Source organism: Platalea leucorodia (genome assembly GCF_965183815.1).
Source record: "Platalea leucorodia genome assembly, chromosome: 2".
In the NCBI taxonomy this organism is placed as follows: Eukaryota; Metazoa; Chordata; class Aves; order Pelecaniformes; family Threskiornithidae; genus Platalea; species Platalea leucorodia.
Genome location: NC_138824.1, coordinates 95887220 through 95906192, shown reverse-complemented (window position 1 = coordinate 95906192; position 18973 = coordinate 95887220). Strand labels below are relative to the sequence as shown.

The 18973-nt window shown below is 36.4% G+C and overlaps 1 protein-coding gene across 2 annotated transcripts in view; it reads left to right on the top strand.

The window, feature by feature from the left end:
* The window catches only part of TRAPPC10 (trafficking protein particle complex subunit 10), a gene marked incomplete at its 5' end in the record, with an annotated part of 44950 nt that extends 26248 nt beyond the window's left edge, over positions 1-18702 (top strand). The window contains 12 exons of one of the 2 annotated variants that reach the window (XR_014227451.1): positions 289-429; positions 2520-2632; positions 3711-4225; positions 8036-8177; positions 9307-9465; positions 10609-10838; positions 12132-12232; positions 12684-12810; positions 13658-13828; positions 15146-15323; positions 15730-16591; positions 16683-16733. Coding sequence is in view for 1 of the 2 variants with exons in the window: in XM_082304344.1 (XP_082160470.1) it covers positions 289-429; positions 2520-2632; positions 3711-4225; positions 8036-8177; positions 9307-9465; positions 10609-10838; positions 12132-12232; positions 12684-12810; positions 13658-13828; positions 15146-15323; positions 15730-15924; positions 16683-16921 (2311 nt within the window). Of the gene's footprint in view, positions 1-288; positions 430-2519; positions 2633-3710; positions 4226-8035; positions 8178-9306; positions 9466-10608; positions 10839-12131; positions 12233-12683; positions 12811-13657; positions 13829-15145; positions 15324-15729; positions 16592-16682 lie in introns of both variants that reach the window. The other variant, XM_082304344.1, reaches the window with a different exon arrangement.
* Positions 18703-18973: the final 271 nt, after the last annotated feature.

Sequence of the window (18973 nt, the reverse complement as noted above, 5' to 3'; positions counted from 1 at the left end):
GCTTGACCTCACTTGCTCTGACTTGGGATAGATCTGTATATGAAGCCTTTCAATGACATGGTGGATTTACACTAATTGCAGTTCTGCTTGCTTAAGTGAATCGCATAAAGGTAGGCCAATATGTTGATCTGTTACCAGCAAAATACAGAGCATAATTGTTCACTGCATCTTGTTCTGCATTCATATGCAATGTTCCTCTCTCATCACCACTTTTTGAAAATGTGTAGAGAGTTTTTGTGGCTGCAAAGGTTCTTATATCACTCTGTATTCATTTCTTTATTTTTAAAGGAGGAAGAAAGGTCCACAGAAGGCAGAAGTCTATCTTCAAGGAGCACTGAAAACTTACCTTGCTGAGGGCTGGGCACTGCTTGTCACACATACGAGAAAACAGTTAGCCGAATGTCAGAAACACCTTGGCCAAATAGAAAAGTATCCTCTAAAAGGCAGAGCCAGAAAAATCAAGACTGGAGAAAAATGATACTTCTGATTATTTTTCTGACATATCTCTAACTTTTATTTAACAGTAGGGACTGTCAAATATCAGACAGCTGAGTTATTTCTTGTTTCCATTGCTGCTGTTCATTTGGGGAGGATTGGGTTATTTATTTTTTCATTTTTATTTTTTTGACATCTGGTTCACTTAAAACCTTTTGGATATGGTTGCTGCTCTCCTTTTTAAATATGTCTAGGCTCTGGAGTAGTGCAACATAGCGTGACGTTTGTCATTAGTTCAGCAGATGCTATAGAGGTTTTTTATGATTCTGTTTGTACTTCATTATGCAAGTTTTTATGTGGTACTGTTTTTTCATTTGGTAAATACGGCATTATAGTGTCTTCCTATATTGAGGAGCTTAATTTCTGGGCTTTCTTTCTATAACTGCTACCACCTTTTTCCTGTATCTGACCTGGCAAGGACTCTTCTGGTATTTGTAATGGTGACTTTTTCCAAAAGTTAAAACAGAGGCTTGGAAGATGAAAATCGTGTGGCTATGATGTGGCGTGTGGTGTTTTAGTATTTTTTGCTATTATTTATTTTTTATTTCTGGCTTTGATCTCTGCTTCAGAAGGGGAGTGGGAGTTACGTTGTGTAAAAGCTCAGTCTTCAATGTGTGAATGAAATCTTCTCTGTAAATGCCATATAAATGCTAAGTAATACTTTGAGAGAATGATCTGGCCTAATCCTAATGTTTGACAGGCTTCAAATTCTTTGCTTTGATACTCTCTGCATTATATTCACACACCAACTCTATCCGCTACAGCTGTACTTGTTTAAATATTAAATCTGTCTGTGTTGCTGTACTGTTGCTACTTTCAAGATAAGAGGGGTGTGTGTGGGGAAAAGCCTACTGACTGTCCTTACTGTTAGAAACAACACAGTTTGAATTCTGCTTTTCATTTTAGCCTCATATGTTGTTAACTAAATTTGGTAGCTAAATTAAGTAATTTGGTTCTAATCTGAACTGTTGTGCTCTGTGCAGGATATGTGCTATAGCACAATGGCAAATATTAATTATTTTTTGGTGGTTTGGGGGAAGGGTACTGCTTTCATTGGTGCCATAGTTTTATAAATGGAATTCCTCTAGGTGTTCCAGCCTGGGGGTGTAGCTGAACAGAGTACTTTCTGCAGGACAGTTCCTGTGGCAATTGCAAGGAAAGACAGCTTTTTTTTTTTTTTTTTTTTATGGTCGTCCTAGCTTTTTTTAAAGTTGTTTGGGTTTTTTTGTTTTGTTTTGTTTTTGTTTTTTTCTTTGCTGAAGAAGCTTGTATTTTACTCTCCAAGTGCCAGTACTAGGAATCTTACTGTAGCTGAAAAATCAGTTGAGCTAAATTCAAGTTTGTAGTGTACTCTGGGTTGTGTTCTTTTTTGTTGTTTTTTGTTTGGTTTTTTTTAGAACTAGACTTAGACATTGTAAACGGCTGCCTCCTTTGAAAATTCTTGCATTGCTTTTAAACGCTCTTAAATTTTTCTGCTTCAGTGCAAATGCTGTTAAAAGAATCAAAGCCAGTAATATTGCAGTCTTAGCTAAATACTTAAATGAGCATTTTGTATCACCAGCACTCACAAATATGAAGAATGTCGTATGACTTAGTTATGGTAAGTGATGGTGTAACAGCTGGCAGATTCTCAGCCAAGTAAATTGCAATATAATCAAATACTCAAGTTATTTAGTTCAAAATGTTGGGCAGTGTAATGCAGCACACTGGGCTTTAACTTGCATGCTGCATTTATCTGTCGTCAAAGAATGAATTTTCTATGCTCACTGATCTTTTTAGATAGGGGAAGATTGCACAGGTAAATCATGGATCATATTTTAGTAGGTCTGCAAAAAGTAGAGATTCTGCGATATTCTCAGATGATAGTAAATCTTCCATTGTTTCTTTTCTAATGGAAGAGTGTGGTGATGATAAAAGCAGGTCTTGTATTAAAAGATTAGAAAAGCAATACTTGAACTGTCTCATTTTCAGTCAAATTTCTGAATGCTGTAGGTTTCTACCTCATGTTTCCTTAACTTTGTTAGTTATCTTCAAACAAGCAGCCTTTTAGCTGGTGATAATCACTTAACAGAAGATGAACGCAAAAGCTTTTGCCAAGAAATACTAGATTTTGCCAATCAGCAAGCAGAGAACCAAGGTGAGTCTGGTTCTTAAATACTTAGGCTGCTTTGATCTGATTTTTCCCTAAAAGTAGATTGGAAGTCTTTTTCTGATTGTTTTCATTACCTTGTGTATAACTTCTGAACCAGCATGGTTCTTTTCTTGTCATTTCCAGAACATTTATAAAACTTCTGCAATAATTAAGAATAGTCAAAGATGAAAGTGTAATTAACATTTTCATCCTGAATACCGGAAGGTCTTTGTTTTCCTTCACGTCTCTGTTTCTCTGCTTTGACAGCTCGTAATTTATCTTGTGTTGGGTTTTTTTCAATTCCTAACTTATCTTTGTCTGTCCATTGCTGGCATGCAGATGGCAGCTTTGTGATGATACTTCTTTGGTTTTGATGTTAGATCTGTTCCCATCCACGTGCAGCTGATTATTTTGACCATCCTACCTCTTCTCTTTATTCTTCCTGCTGCTTCAGTAATACCTTGTCCTCAGATATTAATCACAATTCAAATTCATACAGAATACTTCCTGTAGATGTGAAGACTGTTCAATTTTGTGCAGAAGGTTTTCGCGATGAATGGATGTACCATAAGTAATATGTTATTTTAGACTTGCTTCTTAATTCAGTTTTGGTACTGCTTCAGTGTTGGGTTTTGGAATCTAGAAAGAGAATGAAAAACCCTTGTACGGTAAAGCTGATGGCTCAAGGCACCAGTCGAATCATTAGTTTCTTGAACTTGTACTTGCTCTTAATTTATGCGCTCTGGGAAGTTTGTCACTTTATGCTACTGTGTTCATCTAGAACACTTAATGTAGTAGTGAAATGTTAAACTTCTGCTTAGACACTATCTCTTAGTTTAGTTGTCTTTAATAGCCTGAGTACTAAAATTGTAGTAGATATAACTGTTAGAAAACAAATCTCAGCATCTTTAAGTCTCATTTCTATGCAAGATAAAACTAAAATATGAAAGTAGTGATTTGTTTTGAAAGGATTCATTGTGAGAAGTTGCTGATCCGTTTAATTCTAGGGGTTAATTTTTAAGAGAAAAGATTTGCTGATCTCCAGCAGCACTGGAGAATAAAATCCCTCTTTTTATCTTTCCAGGTCAAAAGGTTATACTGCCTATGCATTCCTTTGCGCAGTTGAAAACTCTACATTTTGACCCTGCAAATGCCGTTGTCCACGTGGGTGGAAAGTTGTCTATTGAGTTGACTTTGCTGAGCCAAATGCCCATCCCTGTCCAGGTGGATCAGATTGCCATCCACGTTCACTTCAGCATTGAAAAAAATAGTTACAGAAAAACAGCTGAGTGGCTCACTAAACACAAAACTTCCAATGGTGTTATCAGCTTTCCAAATGAAGTTACGGGCTTTCCTTTGTCAAGAAACAACTTGCCAGCGCTGGAGCTATACGAAATGTACGAACGGAGTCCCTCAGATAACTCTTTGAACACAGCAGGAATTATCTGCAAAAATGTGCACATGCTACTACGAAGGCAAGAGAGCAGCAGTTCGCTGGATATGCCCTCAGGAGTGACTTTAGAAGATGGGGCTCATGTGTTGAAATGTAACAACTTAATATTGGAACCAGGGGTCAATAAAATAACATTCAATACTCAGGTATGTTTTTATAGTTGAGTGAATGTAGCACTCATGAAAGAAGAAGTAAAAGGACTGGCTGAGGAAGAGCATAGTGCTGGCAAGTGGTACCTGTATTGCTTCCTGTTACAGCTTGGGCGATGCCATTCCCCGCGTGGCTTTCTTTTCATTGTTCTAGACATTAATTTCCTTTGAAAGAAGGCTGTTGTGTTGTTGCCAAAATGTATAGGTGACTCTCCTATTGGCAATCATTTGAGTCAGCCTTCCAAAACTTATTTTAAACATCTTGATTACTGCTGCCAAAAATTAAACTGATAAATTCATATACAAGATAATGTACTGCTCATGCAGTCTGTCTTTGCTATTGAGCTCATGGAGAATAATGTTCAAAAATTTTGACGGGAACGCATTTTCTAGCCCTTAGTAAGTGACCGTGTGGTTAAATTTGGTTGATAGCCTGTTCTTCACTGTGGAGGGTGGTTGAATATTTCTTCACTTAGTGGATGTAGTAAACATACCTGCAAGAAGTATGGCAAAGTTAAGCTCAGCTTCAAATATTTGGATTTAGAAGATGTCAGAATTAAAATTGCCAACATTATTCATCTTAATCACATAAGGAATGAGAAGACGAGAACATAAGGATTCTCTGCTACAGGAAAACTAAATTTGCATGAGCAAACACCTGTGAAAATAGACTGTCACCATCTACATGCTGCCCTCAGAAAATGGATTACAGTCCTGCTTCTGCCATATAGTGTTGTATATGAAAATCCCTCAATTCCGGACTTAGACATACGTTCTAAGTCAGCTTAATACTTTGAGTAATCCTTTTTTTCCTCCCATTCTTCCCAGCAAGCTAAGTGTTCCCGGTAATTCCTGAAATATTTAAGGACAGTAGTGCTTATCACTTCTGTTCACATTGCATTACTACTAGATGCATAGTAACTGGAAATCAGCAGGCCTTGAGTACCAGTTCTGTTGGTTGCATGATTGTGGTGGTGTTTTTGTTCGTTTGTTTGTTTGTTTTTTTTGTTTAGTAGGTTTTTGTTTGTTTGTTTTAAACTACCACTCATTCTGTGGCCTTGTACTTTGCTGATCTGTGGTTTGTTTGCTTGTTTTAATGAAATGGGGAAAGGCATTTACCTGCTGACTTAGTCCTAAGAAGTGAAAGCATTTTCAAAAGTGAGACTTCACTATCTGTTTGGCATTCCAGGAGTAGGAGCTTCTGGCCTCAATTTTCATGTTGTTCTGTTCTCTGGGTTTCTTTAAATACTTCCTATTTCCCTCCCCACCTCTGTAACCCTTCATAGGGAAGTATTGAGTAGAGTTCAACGTCACAGGATCGAAGATCAGAGTAGGGAAAATTTGAGTGAGAAAACGCTGAGAAATTCAGTGCAGCATCTGAATGATGAGCAAGAGATGGGGCAGCACAATGAGGAAGGCAGCAGGTGTTTCGTAGCCGCTTCATTTTCTGAGCGTTATCCAGCCCATATATTGGAAAGGATATGGGTGCTATGAAGAGGGAAAGTGTTTTGCAGTCACATATGGTATATATGCCTGTTAGCGTGGCCATTTTCTAATTGGTTTAAATTAGCTTTGGTCCCTTTTTGGTCCCTTTTTTTAAACTAGTTTTGAAATAAGAATCTACATATCTGCTTTTGATGACTAAAAATTGATAGCTAGACAGAGCTGCCCAGGAGGTTTCTTTAGCATTCTTAGCATATTGTAGGTGCTCCACACCTGAGATTTTCACTTTCTCCTTTTTTTTTTTTCTTTTCTTTTTTTTAATTGTTAATTTCTATCTTGTCATAGAACTTTGTTTAGAGTGAAGCTTTCTATAGGCTTACATACTCTGCCTTTCCATTCCTCCTGGGCAGAAAGCACTAGAGAGATGTGCTTGGTACATGTGCACGTGCGCATTGTGGAACCTGTGTGGATAGCAGGCATCACAAGATGGAAGTTGAGTTCAAGTCCCTGATGATACAATGTGAAATGGCAATAACGTCATTTGAACTGCCTACTGACCTAATCTGGGTTTCTTGTTCTTTCAAAGGATTGGGACAAGTTACTGGGATTTGGAGATGTCAAAGGTCTTGGTGGCTGCAAATGTAGTTTTCTGTAAAATAAATTAACTTGTATGTACAACTGGATTGCACGTGAATGAGCCTCACTAGAAGAAAGCTGTTAGAGACTGTTCTGAGCAGGCACGTTGGCTTAGGGAGATCAGGAAGCAATCTGAAACTACAGGAGAAGAGATATGGATAAAAAGCTAGCTATGGCTCTGCTTTAAATTTGCCTTGTTCTGCATGCTTATGGTGGCTGTTGGAGGATGGACAGCTTAAGCTTATAACTTTTCCTATTTTCCCAACCTTGCTTTCTTGAAAGAACTTTGCATGGGAAGACTGTTCAGAGTGAATCCTACTTATCTTTATACAGTTGTTCAAAGCATGACTTACCTGTCCTTAAAGGGAAAATCTGAATATGTTATAATTTTGACAGTGTATCACTAGATAACGTGATGAAAGCCTCTCTAGATTTGAGCAGCAGTATTTCCAAAATATTTACTAAAAATCCATTATCATTGTAGTAGTATACTGTGTCACTTCTACTGGATTACATAGCTGGCCAGAGGATAGGAACTGCTGACAACTTGTTTTCTAAATTTTCTTACAGTAATGCACTACTTTTGCAGAAAGAGGAATGACTGTGCTTCTGAGATGCAGAGGGAGTTTGATTCTTTCTGTAGATCTTAGACTGATCATTAACATCATTTATGCTGATAGCAATCTTCCAGTGTATTTTTTCAAGCTTTAAAAGAGATCAGAAAGCATTATCTAAATTCTTCAGACCAATATTCCCATCCCATGTTGAGGTTTGAAGTATGTATATATTATGAAATACTTTTACTCATGCTTTTCTGTTTATAAAGTATTCAAGGGATAAAATTTAGTGACTTTAATGTCAAAATGCATAATACTGAATTTCAGTCAGGATTTGCTTTGTAAATAACTGTGTAAGTGAGGTTTGAATGTTAAGTTGTTACAGCTTTTCTCCATAACTTCTAATCTTATTCTTTAGATTTAATTATACCCAGCATCAATATTTATGTATTATATTTGCTAAAACAGCACATGAAAAAAGAAAACATTTCCCATTCCCTAGCAGTAATAACTACGAGCAAATAGAATCAAGAATAAATATGCTAGCAGATGTTACAGATTTGCTTTTTATAATGTTATCGAAAAACATCCAGAATCCCATTATTCAGGATAAGAGAAGAGTTTGAAATTAAATATGTATTACTTTTTTGTAAGCATTCACACAGGGTTTGAGGTGGGGAGTGTGTGAAATCAATAGCTTGAGCTGAAAGCTGTGCCTTATATAAATGTTGTAGGATTTCATGAATGTTAGCCAAATAAGCACTTCACTGCTTGCTAAATATCATTTCAGTATTTAATAAATATAATTATATTTTAATGTATGTGGCACTTGTAGGGGGGGAAAAAACAACCAACAAAGAGGACAAAAAGCACCCCAAAATAACAATTTGACAGCATAGCTACTCTATTAGTTCTTCTAATTATTGGTACTTGTTACTTATGATGTTTTTTCTTGAATCAGCCAGCACTCTAGAGCTTCTATCTTAATGGGGCAAAAGGTACTCCTTTGTGAAAATCTTGTCACTTACTCAGAGAACAAGTCTGTTGTTTTAATTTACAAATGCAAAGTATCTGATAAAAATGAGCTGGAAAAAATGCTGTTCTTTAGTAGAGGGTTTGTTCTAGAAGTATTTCCTAAATTGAAAAATCCATTCAAATGTTTTCTTCAAAGGCCAAAGAACCTGGGACATACACGCTCAGGCAACTGTGCACTTCAGTGGGGAAAGTACAGTTTGTCCTTCTTCATATTTACCCAATTGTGCAGTATGATGTGTATTCTCAGGAGCCCCAGCTAAAAGTGGAACCGATGACTGGTAGGTAACTGTACTATGTGCTATGCTGAAGTTGCTTTGATGATTTCTGTTGTACTCTCGTGGGACTAGATAAAGCGTTTTCTGGCTTGAATATTACTCAGATTTTTTTGCCTTACTCTCAATTTTGAGTCTAAAATAAATTCTCACTTTTCAAATTATCCATCAAGTATGCTCTGTTAGTGATGGGTAGTTTTCAACAAATAATTCCAGTGCTTGGCTCTGAAACATGTAGTGTCACTTTTGAACACGAATTTGAGCATGTAGTGTCACTTAAATATCAGGTATGATTTGAGCTGCGACACTGATTAGGAGAAGTGAATATTTAAATTTGTAATTGAGTGAGCTCTTTATTGGTTGGTTCTGTGACTCTGCAGTCTCTTTGGTGTTTACGAGAAATGTGTAAGGACTGGGAATCTCTACTAGAGGTGAGAATATAAACTTATTAATACTTAATATTGAATACATCCATTGGTTTCATGGGGAACTGAGCATTATTGTTGTAGACTTTATTGACGTTTATAAGTGGAAGTTAATAGTGATTTTGTTTTCAGGCTATTAACTGAGGCAGTTGACAAGTTAATATGCATTTTGTGCTATCATTCCAGTTGTGGCAAAGGAAGGGCAGGCATATTGGGCATTCATCAAATTAGCTACCCCTATGAAACTGACGGTTGTGATTCAGATATTTGAGAGTCTGTGTGCATACTGGCATTCTTGTTATCTTGATTATGTAAATACAGCATGTGGGTATGACTGGCATCGTCGTAGGTGCAAAAATATAAAGTTGGCTACAACCTAGAGAGCTTAACAAAAAGCTTAGTAAATTCTTTGGGATTATTGTATTTTGCTGAATTCTGTGCTGCCAGAGCTACACAGTATGTGAGCCAGCTAGTCTAAGCCATCCAAGAAACAGTGGTTTTGGTCACTCAAGTTGAAACAACCGGTTTCTCCACACCGATGTATCCGAACTGGGTTTAACGCGTTGCATAACACCAAAACACCACACTTTTAAGTTACCCTAACATGTGTGACAAATTGTCTGGGAATATTGCTAACAGGCCTTAGCAGTGCATTGTAACCATCTGCTGATGAGTATTGGAATCTGTTAACAATTTCTTTCTTTCTTCAGATAGCCTTTTGGCTGGCATTCCCCAAAAGGTGAAATTCACAGTGACTACTGGTCACTACACCATGAAGAATGGGGATACTTTGCAGCTCAGTAACGCAGATGCCATGCCTATTCTGTACCATCCAGAGAGCAAGGCAGTGATCTATTCCAACACCAGGGGTAAGCAATGAAGTGAAAATTAATAATCTTCAAATGGTTGAAAATTCAGTAACCCTGAAGTAAACCTGCACTTACAGTATTAAGAACACTGATGCCATCTTTTTCAATAGTCGTTATTAAGAATAATTCTAGGGACTTGCAACTGAGTACTTCAGTGCAAGACAGTTCTTAAACTTTCACCCTCAAAGTAGTAGTATGAACTTTTCAGCAAACATAGCTGGACAACTTTTACTTTCATTGATGAAATTCAGTAGGCTTGGAGAAACTGCTGCTGAGATCAGCATCTGTCATGATTTCCAAGTGAATCATGGTGATCTCTTATGACTACGTGGGCTCTATTTTGACTGGGCCATTTTTATTGTGAATTAGTTGTAAATAGGTTTTTACGTAGTGCTCTATGTAAATGGAGAGTTTCCTTTGGCTGGTGTTTCATTTAAACAGATGACATCCTAGTTCCGTTTTTTCCGACCATAAGTACTGTATAGTCTCTTCAGCTGCTCAAACACAAGCAACTTTTACGTAAATGGGAAGAACAGTCTTAACAGACTTGATGAATTAAAGATTAAAATAGACTATACAGAGGGACCCCCTGTGTAGTATTTTAAAGATAGATGATGAGTGGTGACCAAGAATGCTGATGCATATGTGTTGAATAAATTGTAAGTTTGCTTGAAGTGAAATTATGAGACTAAGGAGGTGCAGGACGTTGGAAAAACTTCAACAGGTGTCATATGATGGAGTAAAGTAGTTCTTTAGCTAGTTTGAAGCTTGTTATCAAATTGTCCTCATAGTGCTTTCTTGAACATTGGAAGGGACTACTACACAAAATGTGTTGTTTACCTTCCTGCAGTCTAAGAAGGACAGGGCGTTACTATTGGGAAGTTGTGAACAGCAGTGGTATTTAGAGATGTGCAGGTTATAGCTCCTTTGAAGAGGTCACCGTGGAGTTACGTAACACGGTTTCTCGTCATTGTTTTTGCAGACATGGAGGTCTTGCTAGGAACCGGTTATGGCACCACGTGTTTTTCTGTCACGCTTGGCTTTTTAGGCTAGTTTCATTACTTACTTACGGATTAAAATGAAAATTGGGAAGGGATGAACGTGTTTTAAAACTACTTTTTTCCCCATTCTACACAACTATAGAAAAGATCTCAGAATCATCATTAAGGATTCAGTCTTCTGAAAAGATCACAAGCATCAGTTTGCCAGTAGCTCCTGCATATCATGTGATTGAATTTGAACTAGAAGTCATGTATTTGCCATCAGCCACAGAATCTGCAGTGGAGAAAGAAAATACTACAAATAAAGAAGTTCACAGAAAAAACAAAGAGAAGCAGAAACAGGACAACTGCATGGCTACTGTTGACCAAAAAGTAAGATGTAATTTAACGTTTTTATTATGAAATCTATTTGATCACAGGGGCAGACGCTTCACAAAATAGAAGTGGTGGTGATGGAGGCGGGAGGGGAACCTGCTTGCATTTAACTTATTTTTCGTTAAAAGATGTACATGTAAAAATCATAGCAAATGTTATAAATGTAAAGAAAACATAAATATAAGCAGAAATATGCACTATGCTTACTACATTGGCAACTGTTCCACTGGCTAGTAATCTGAGTTTTAATGTTCTAACACTCACAGTTTATGTAGGATGAAGGATACTCGTGTCTTTGTAAAAGGTGGTCTTTAAATTCTCCCTTCTGACTCATGGGAAAGATGTTTCTTCCACTTGCAAAGAATCTGTATGCTGTGTTGAGGTACTTAACACTGTAGTCTTTCAAGCTGTCGCATTATTTAGTTGGAAGTAACTTTCCTCTTAATTTTCATTATGAAGGGTGGATAAAATAAGTAGTATGGAAAGAAGCTCTTCAGCTGACAGCAAAATGATCTTCAAACCATGACTTTTCGGTGTTACTCCTTGTTAAAATTGACCAAGTGTGCTGCCATGTATCCTTGTGTGTGAAGAGTCGGGTAAAAAGGAATAGCTATAGACTAGCACTGCTAACATTTGATGTGACAAAAGATTTTTATTTTTTTTTCTCTGCATTTAAAAATACATTCTTAAATATATATGACTTACAATTGCATTTAAAAATACATTCTTAAATATATATGATTTACAATTGCAAGAATGGCAGCATTCACTTCAGGAGAAATTCTTCAGTTAAGTGTACTGCTTCGAGTTGAAACAAATATGCATTAAATACATTTTTTAAAATATCTTCAGCTTGTATGTAATATAGTAAAGTATTATAAAGACATTTCAGTAATAGATCTTATAGCAGTTTATTTGATATTAACCTTTTACCAGATTATTGTGTTAAGATGCTATTGGTATTGTTAGTGTCCTTTTATCTTTTCTTTCTTCTATTCCCCTTCCTTTATTTTAGTCTTCAGAACTGGGTATGTCAGTTTTGACAGGAAAAGCTTCTTTGAGGTTTCATATCCTGCTCAAAGGAAAACAGAAACTTAATATTTTGTCAGATCAGGTTTTGACATACTGATTTTTCACAAATTTTTTAAAATGTTTTTTTCTTCTTCCCCTTCTGGATGCATTAGATGTAGACACTTGCTGAGAAAAGTTTTGCTTAGAAATGAGAAGAAAAACAAAATCATTATGCCAAAGACCATTACAAATAAGAACTTTGTTCCCTTTTTCCTTTAGGTAACCATTGATTGTCCTTGGTCGATTTACTCCACTATTATTGCATTAACATTCTGCATACCTTTTAATGCCAAGCATTCCTTATTGTCAGCTGGCAAACGGTAATGTACTCATTAAGTATTTATTGTTTCTTTCTTCTTACAAAATATGGAGCTGGAGTTTCATAAGTAGTATTTATAGCAGCCTTTTTTTTAAGTTGGGCTTTTATTATCTTACATAGCTTCACATTGGAAGCTTGTGCATTTCCTCTAGTGTTCTTTCATAACAATAAAACAAATTTGTGGTTTCAGCTATTTTGGAAATAAGACCACAAGATAAACCAAGCTAGCCTATTTCTGTCTAGTTATTTGTTTTCATTTAATATGAAAGAGGGTGTTTTACAGCCTTGTTTCTACAGACTTATAAGTATTGAGGAAAAGATTGAAAAAAAACAAATATACCTGCCATTCTGTTTTTGCTTGAGCTGTGCACTTTGGAAACAGTTTTATGGACATGTACTCTTTCAATGTAACTATTCAGCTTTTGTTGAACAAACTGTGTCATGTTTTTCAGGAAATATGTGCAAGTCTGTGTACAGAATTTGTCAGAACTCTGTTTCCAGCTTTCAGACAACAGCCTAAAAAATTCTGCTGACTGTACAGATTTGCAGCTGGTACCTCTGAACCCTGAATCTCAACAGGTAAAGATTCACTTGGTAGTTTATGAGCTCGTTGACAGGACAGCCAGGTGAAAGTTCTTGTTACTGAGATTATTAGCACTTCTGCACATAGATTTTTTTTTTGTAGTAAGCAAGGCTGATAGCTGATGTTAGGTCAGACCTTTGTAGTCCTCTGAGTAACTTTGAGTGTTAAAGATGCTTTAGAAGGCATTTACACCCATAGATCTCAGATTAAATTCTGAAACTTGTGATGATTATTAGACAAGTTTTCAAACTTGTCCATTTGCCTCATGCAAAGCACTACGTACCTGCTTGAACAACAGCTATACAAATGTAATGTCACTAATATCGCTGTTAACATTTAATTTGTTTATCTTATAGCTGCAGTTTGTCATTAGGCATTAGGAAAAAAATCAGGGAGAGGCTGTTTTCCCATTAAATACAGCTGTAAATTAGTTAAGTTGCAAAACAGTTTCTTGAAGTTTCTTTCAGCCTTACCTGAACATGACATTAAATTGGTCATTCTTGGTACCTAGGAAAAGTATATACAAACACTATTAATATCTTTATTAAATTTGACTTTTGAATAAAATATTTTTCACACGTACTTGAATGTGAAGCGTTTGCTTTTGAAACATTGATTCTGACAGTGAAATGTATTCCTCCTTTTAATTAGATGTGCATTATTAAAAACATTCACTATTTGTTATTTTGGTTCCATATTTTCCATAATGATTTATTTAACACTAAACAGGTGATTTATTTTTATAAACTATATTAATGCCAGAACAGACAAACGCATGTATGTGCATTTCCACTTCTTTCTCGGAGGAAGGAAGGAGCTAATACTATGAACATTCTCTTTCAGGTCATATACAGTAAGCAATCAATATTCTTTGTATGGGAATTGAAGTGGACAAAAGAGCTTCCTCTCTCCTTGCAGTGCCTGTTTTCAGTCAGCTTTTGTCCAGCTACCTCTGAAGAACAGTCTCTTACCCTGAAGCCGTTCACTTATGAATTCCAAGTGGAAAATTTTTTTGTAAGTAATCTTCCAAGTATAGCATATGTTAACTGAATATGGTTTCCTAATATATGGAAAGGGAAAGTCAAGAAATACATTAGAAAACTTCTGTCTACATAATGGGATTGATACCTACTTAGAATGATTGGAAAGCCAGTCTGTTGAACGATAGAACTGAAGCCTGATATGATATGGTGGAATCATATACTTGCCACTGGAATTCGGAGGCGGGGGAAACCATAACACTTGCACAAGTGTCCTTGATCTTGTTTCATTTTTTCCCCTGTGTTTTTTGCCTTCCTGGGCTTGTGCCATGGAGACTGTCCTTAGGGCTGCTTTTTCCCTGCTGGCTTAAGACTGCGCTCTCCAAAGCAAATTGCGATTTCCAAAAAATCTTTGCTATTGAAAGCATTTGAGTTGTTTTTTGTAGTGCTTGAGATGAGCTCCTCTAATGAAATATTTAGGTTTTTCTAGGCCATTATCTTAAATGTTTCTTCTTTCTCTTTATGGACAAACTTTTTATTCCTTTGATCAGCTAGGAAGCTTATAGGCTAGATAGAACTTCCTATTAAAGGAATTCTATCAACATTATTTAATCTCATCTCTAAATTCAGTCTTGTGTTACCCTTTTTGATACTTGGTTAAAAATTAGCAACATGAGAAGACTCTCATTTCATTAAATCCATTTTTCTGCTTGCAGTGTTGCTATGTTTTCTACCTGCCTATTACAAACTGGCATTGAGCAATATTTTAGGTATTTTTTTACGTCCTGGCATGTAACTAGCATTTTGTTGGCACCTGTATCAGCATCTTTCTGGAGTTTTTAAAGAGAACTAACTGCATTAAACAGTGGGGGTTTTTTGGTAGAAATTTAATTTTGTAATAACTAAAAATTAGCTCTTTGATAATGTGAGCACTGTTACGCTGGGGACTATGATGGTAAGAGTGATGAAGTATTCTCCTGTATTACTCGGAATTTGAGTGATTTGTCTGGAAACTGAGGAGCCAAGAAACTAGTAAAAGTTTGTTTAAATAGTATGAAGATTGGTATCCATTTAGGAGCATTGAAAGGCTGAGTTAAAGCACAGAAGTGGGGGGAAAAATGGTGTGCTCGCTGCTGGTGTCAAAAACAGATTGAAATCAAATTTGGTTTGTTTATTTTCTCAAATTGAGCAAGATAATGAAGTGAACATTATAACTGAATCTTGCATTATAAAGATATAGTGGATGTTAAATGTAAAGTTAAGTTTGTACTGTATCAATTGTCCAGTTCAATTTAAACACAAGTAAAACGCCCCTTTTTTCTTGATAACAGCACTGTTTTCTTCCTGACAGACATTGTATCATGTGAAAACCGAAATTTTTCCACCACTGGGGGCAGAGTATTGTAAAACAGGCTCGCTCTGCTCTTTAGAGGTGTCAATCACCCGACTTGTTGACCTCTCAGAGGTTGACAGAGATGAAGCATTAACAGAATCAGATGGATATTGCACAACGAAACTTATGTATGAAGGTAAGAATGTTTTTGTTAAGCATGTTGACAAAATTCCCCAGTTTTGTCTTAATAATGACATCTGCCAGGCTTTCTATGGCATATATTCTTGTATTGTGAGTATGGCTGCTCAGTAAAGCAGTTTTCATTTTACTAGACTGAGAATACTTTTATTTTTTCCCTCATTAATCTGTCTTCAAGTGGAATATAAATGCTGTTCAGACTGGATGGACACTTGCTTGAGGCCCGAACTGTGTTCCCTTTTGTGTAGGGCTGTTTTCTTACCTTGCACAGCTCTTCACAGATAGAAGCTGGTGGGCTTTTAGATGTTGCTGAAATACTGACTTTAAAAGTGCTCTAAAACTATACTGAGGGTTCTTCATTTTTCAGAAAAGATCTTTATAGTGTTTGCTCTTTATTCTTGCAGTTGTTGACAACAGTAGTAACTGGGCAGTCTGTGGAAAAAGTTCTGGAGTGATATCTATGCCTGTAGCAGCTCGAGCAACTCACAAAGTCCACATGGAAGTGATGCCACTGTTTGCTGGATATCTACCTTTTCCTGATGTCAGATTGTTTAAATACCTCCCTCACCATTCTGCTCACTCCATGCAACTTGATGCTGGTAAAGCTATCTTGACTACATGGCTACTTACAGAAATGATTCTGCTTCTCCTGTGTTCTTCACTCACAGTTCTGATTTGAAACTTGTAAAATGTTGCTCTAATGGGAACTTTGAATTCGGGTTGCAGCCTTAATCTGTGAGGAGGAATAATAAATGCATTGTTTTCTTACATTTTCTTTAAAGATTATTGTGCAAATTAGTTGTCACTGGATTTATAATCAAGTGAAAACTATTTGATAACCCTCTAATCCTGAGTTTCATTGTCTGTAAACTGCACATCTACTGTGTCTGCCTTAGCTTTGAAATTTTTTCCCCCAGTTTTTGAAAGGATTGAGTAGGAAATAAAAGAACTGCTGAAAATTTGTGGCATATAAACCAGATTAGATGAAGAGTTTAAATCACCACAGCCACCTAGAGTATTTATCTGTACTGTTGAGTAGTCCCAGCACTGTAGTGAGAATTCACTCGTGCAAGCAACTTACCGTTTGTCAGCAGAGCTCCAGGAACTGCCGGTGCGCACCCTTCTAGCCTGTGACAAATGTGAGGTAACGCTACTTAAGTTTTCCTTAGAAACCAATATAATTCACTCTGCTACATCTGCTGCTGGCCAAAAATGTGCACAGACTGTGACCTCAGCAGAGATGATCAGTAACTGTTAACATATGTGGTAAGTTGACTGTGTGTCTGAGCTCTGAAGTAATTTTTTAAGTTGTTTAATCACTCCATAGAATGCAACTGTGGGTTTTTGTTTTAAACAGATAGCTGGATTGAAAATGATAACCTGTCTGTGGACAAGAATGTGGATGATCAAGCTGACAGCAGCAGCATAAGGAGCAGAGGTAGCTTGCATTCAGCAGCTAGTGGGGAACACAAAGGTTTGCCAATGCCCCGTCTGCAATCCTTTTCATCTGGTCAGGTCTTCAACTGCAGCACGGCTATGCAAATACTTGTCATTCCCAGCAAGGATGACCATGTTCTGGAAGTCAATATCACGTGACAACTTGGTATGAAAGCGAGGAAGACAAAAACCGTTAGAACTGGATATGAAAGCACTTTAAAGGATTATGACCTGATTAGTCTTTGTTGTAACATTCTAACTCTAAGGAGACCTATGGCACTCAACATGTACTGGCCATGGAAGCACCAGACAATTGTATCAATTTAAATGTACAGTGAAGCTTGTGTCAGCTAGTTTATATTGCCACTTTAGTATGTTTTGTGTAAGCTATTGGGTTTTCTCCCTTCAGTCACATCCTGCATCACAACACAGGGCAACAAAAACAAAAAACCCAAATACTTGGACCACTTTATTTTTGTCTGGGCGCTGAGAGATTTGTTTCATGCTTCCTACATATTTTAGAATTTAAAGTTGGATGATATAATTATCCAAATCTTGGATTCTTATGTAATAATTTACAGGCTTTTCCATGCATGTGCCAGAAACACAACAAAGCATACAACAGCACATTCACTGCTGTAATAGTTGCTTTTCTGTTGGTTCTTTTTTTTTTTTTTTTGTTGGTTGGTTGGTTTTTTTTTTTTTGTTTTATCATCGTTAATTCCTGCCATTGCAATTTTATATTAAACTTCCATCATTTGCATACTTAGATGCATGGAAGAGCTACTGCTATAAATAATCTTAACTGAACAAAATTCCTTAATTTTTTGAGGCTTTCTCCTTCACAGAGTAGACACTGTGATGTCACATATTATATGATTTTTTGGGGGTGGGGGTTGGGTCATCCTCTTGCATAGTTCTTACCAAAGAAAGATATTGATAGAATTTAATAATAAATTATTTGGCTTATTGAGTTCCCAGATTAATTTCTTTTATTACCATTTCTAAGTGGCTTGGTTTGTGCCCCAATTTTTAAATTGGGGCAAAAAATTCAGTATGATGTGATACTTGAACAGTCAACCTTTCATCATTAACAGCTTAGTGTAATTATTACTGATTAGAGGCCAGACTTCCGCATTCATGATGGAAGAAAGAGGTTGGTTTGATACAGGAAAGCTTGCAGATGTAGAATAATTGTGAAGCAAAGTTAAAACATGTAACTTAAAGAATTTCATTATTTATATCTGAAATGTAAATACAAAAAATGTAAGGAAAAAAAGAAAAGAAAAAAAAAAAAGAAAAAGTGTAATTTTTGTGAATGTTGCAAATCCACCTGTGACTGGAAAAATTACAACTCCTTCTGATGTCCTGCTTCTGATACTGAAACTTGTGCATTTAATGTGAGAATGACCTTTTCTACTTGCAGATCTATAATGGTGCGTTGTCAGCAGACTCCACAGAGGAAAACTGTCCCATATCAAATACTTGTCAGTAAAGCTAAAGTGAGGAACTGCTCATTAGACAAGTTCATTGTTGCTATTTTTTTTTTTCTAAACTCAGGTTCTGATAAATTATAAAGGGTAAGGAAAAAACAAACCCTCTTTCCAAAAAGAATTGCAAGTACGTTGAAAAATGAATAGGCACCCTGCACTGGTCTAAACATTTTTTTGTTATTTTTTATTTTAAAAAACCAATATGTCTAAATAGATGTATGAAGTAGACCTGCTAGCTGAAAATGTTCTTGTTATGCATCTTCTTTCTGTGAAGGAATGCCCTTTCTCTGTGGAAATCATACCATTTTATTCTGGATAAAACTCAAAGCATCATTTAGTGTGAATGACTGCTGGGATTCTTTGACTGGAAAAGGTAACAAGTTAGTGACTTTGACACTGCAGGTATTATAATTAATTCCATTTTCATGGTTTGCTATTAAAATCATTTTTCACTGTTCTGTAATATACTGTTAGATTAAACACATTGTACTAAGATTGTTTAATGAAATTGTAAGCGTTACAGTTCTAAATATACATGTTTTAAAAAGAAATCCAACTTCTCTGCTGCCGTGACTTCTCCTATTTTCCTTTTGTTTCAAGGAGTGATTGTTTCATTTATTTCAGCCAAAGCTACTTTAACGGGAAAATATTTCATAAACCTCAGTAAGGGGGCGTATTTAGAGCAGCGGGGTGCAGCCCGCTCTCGGGGCCGCCGCTC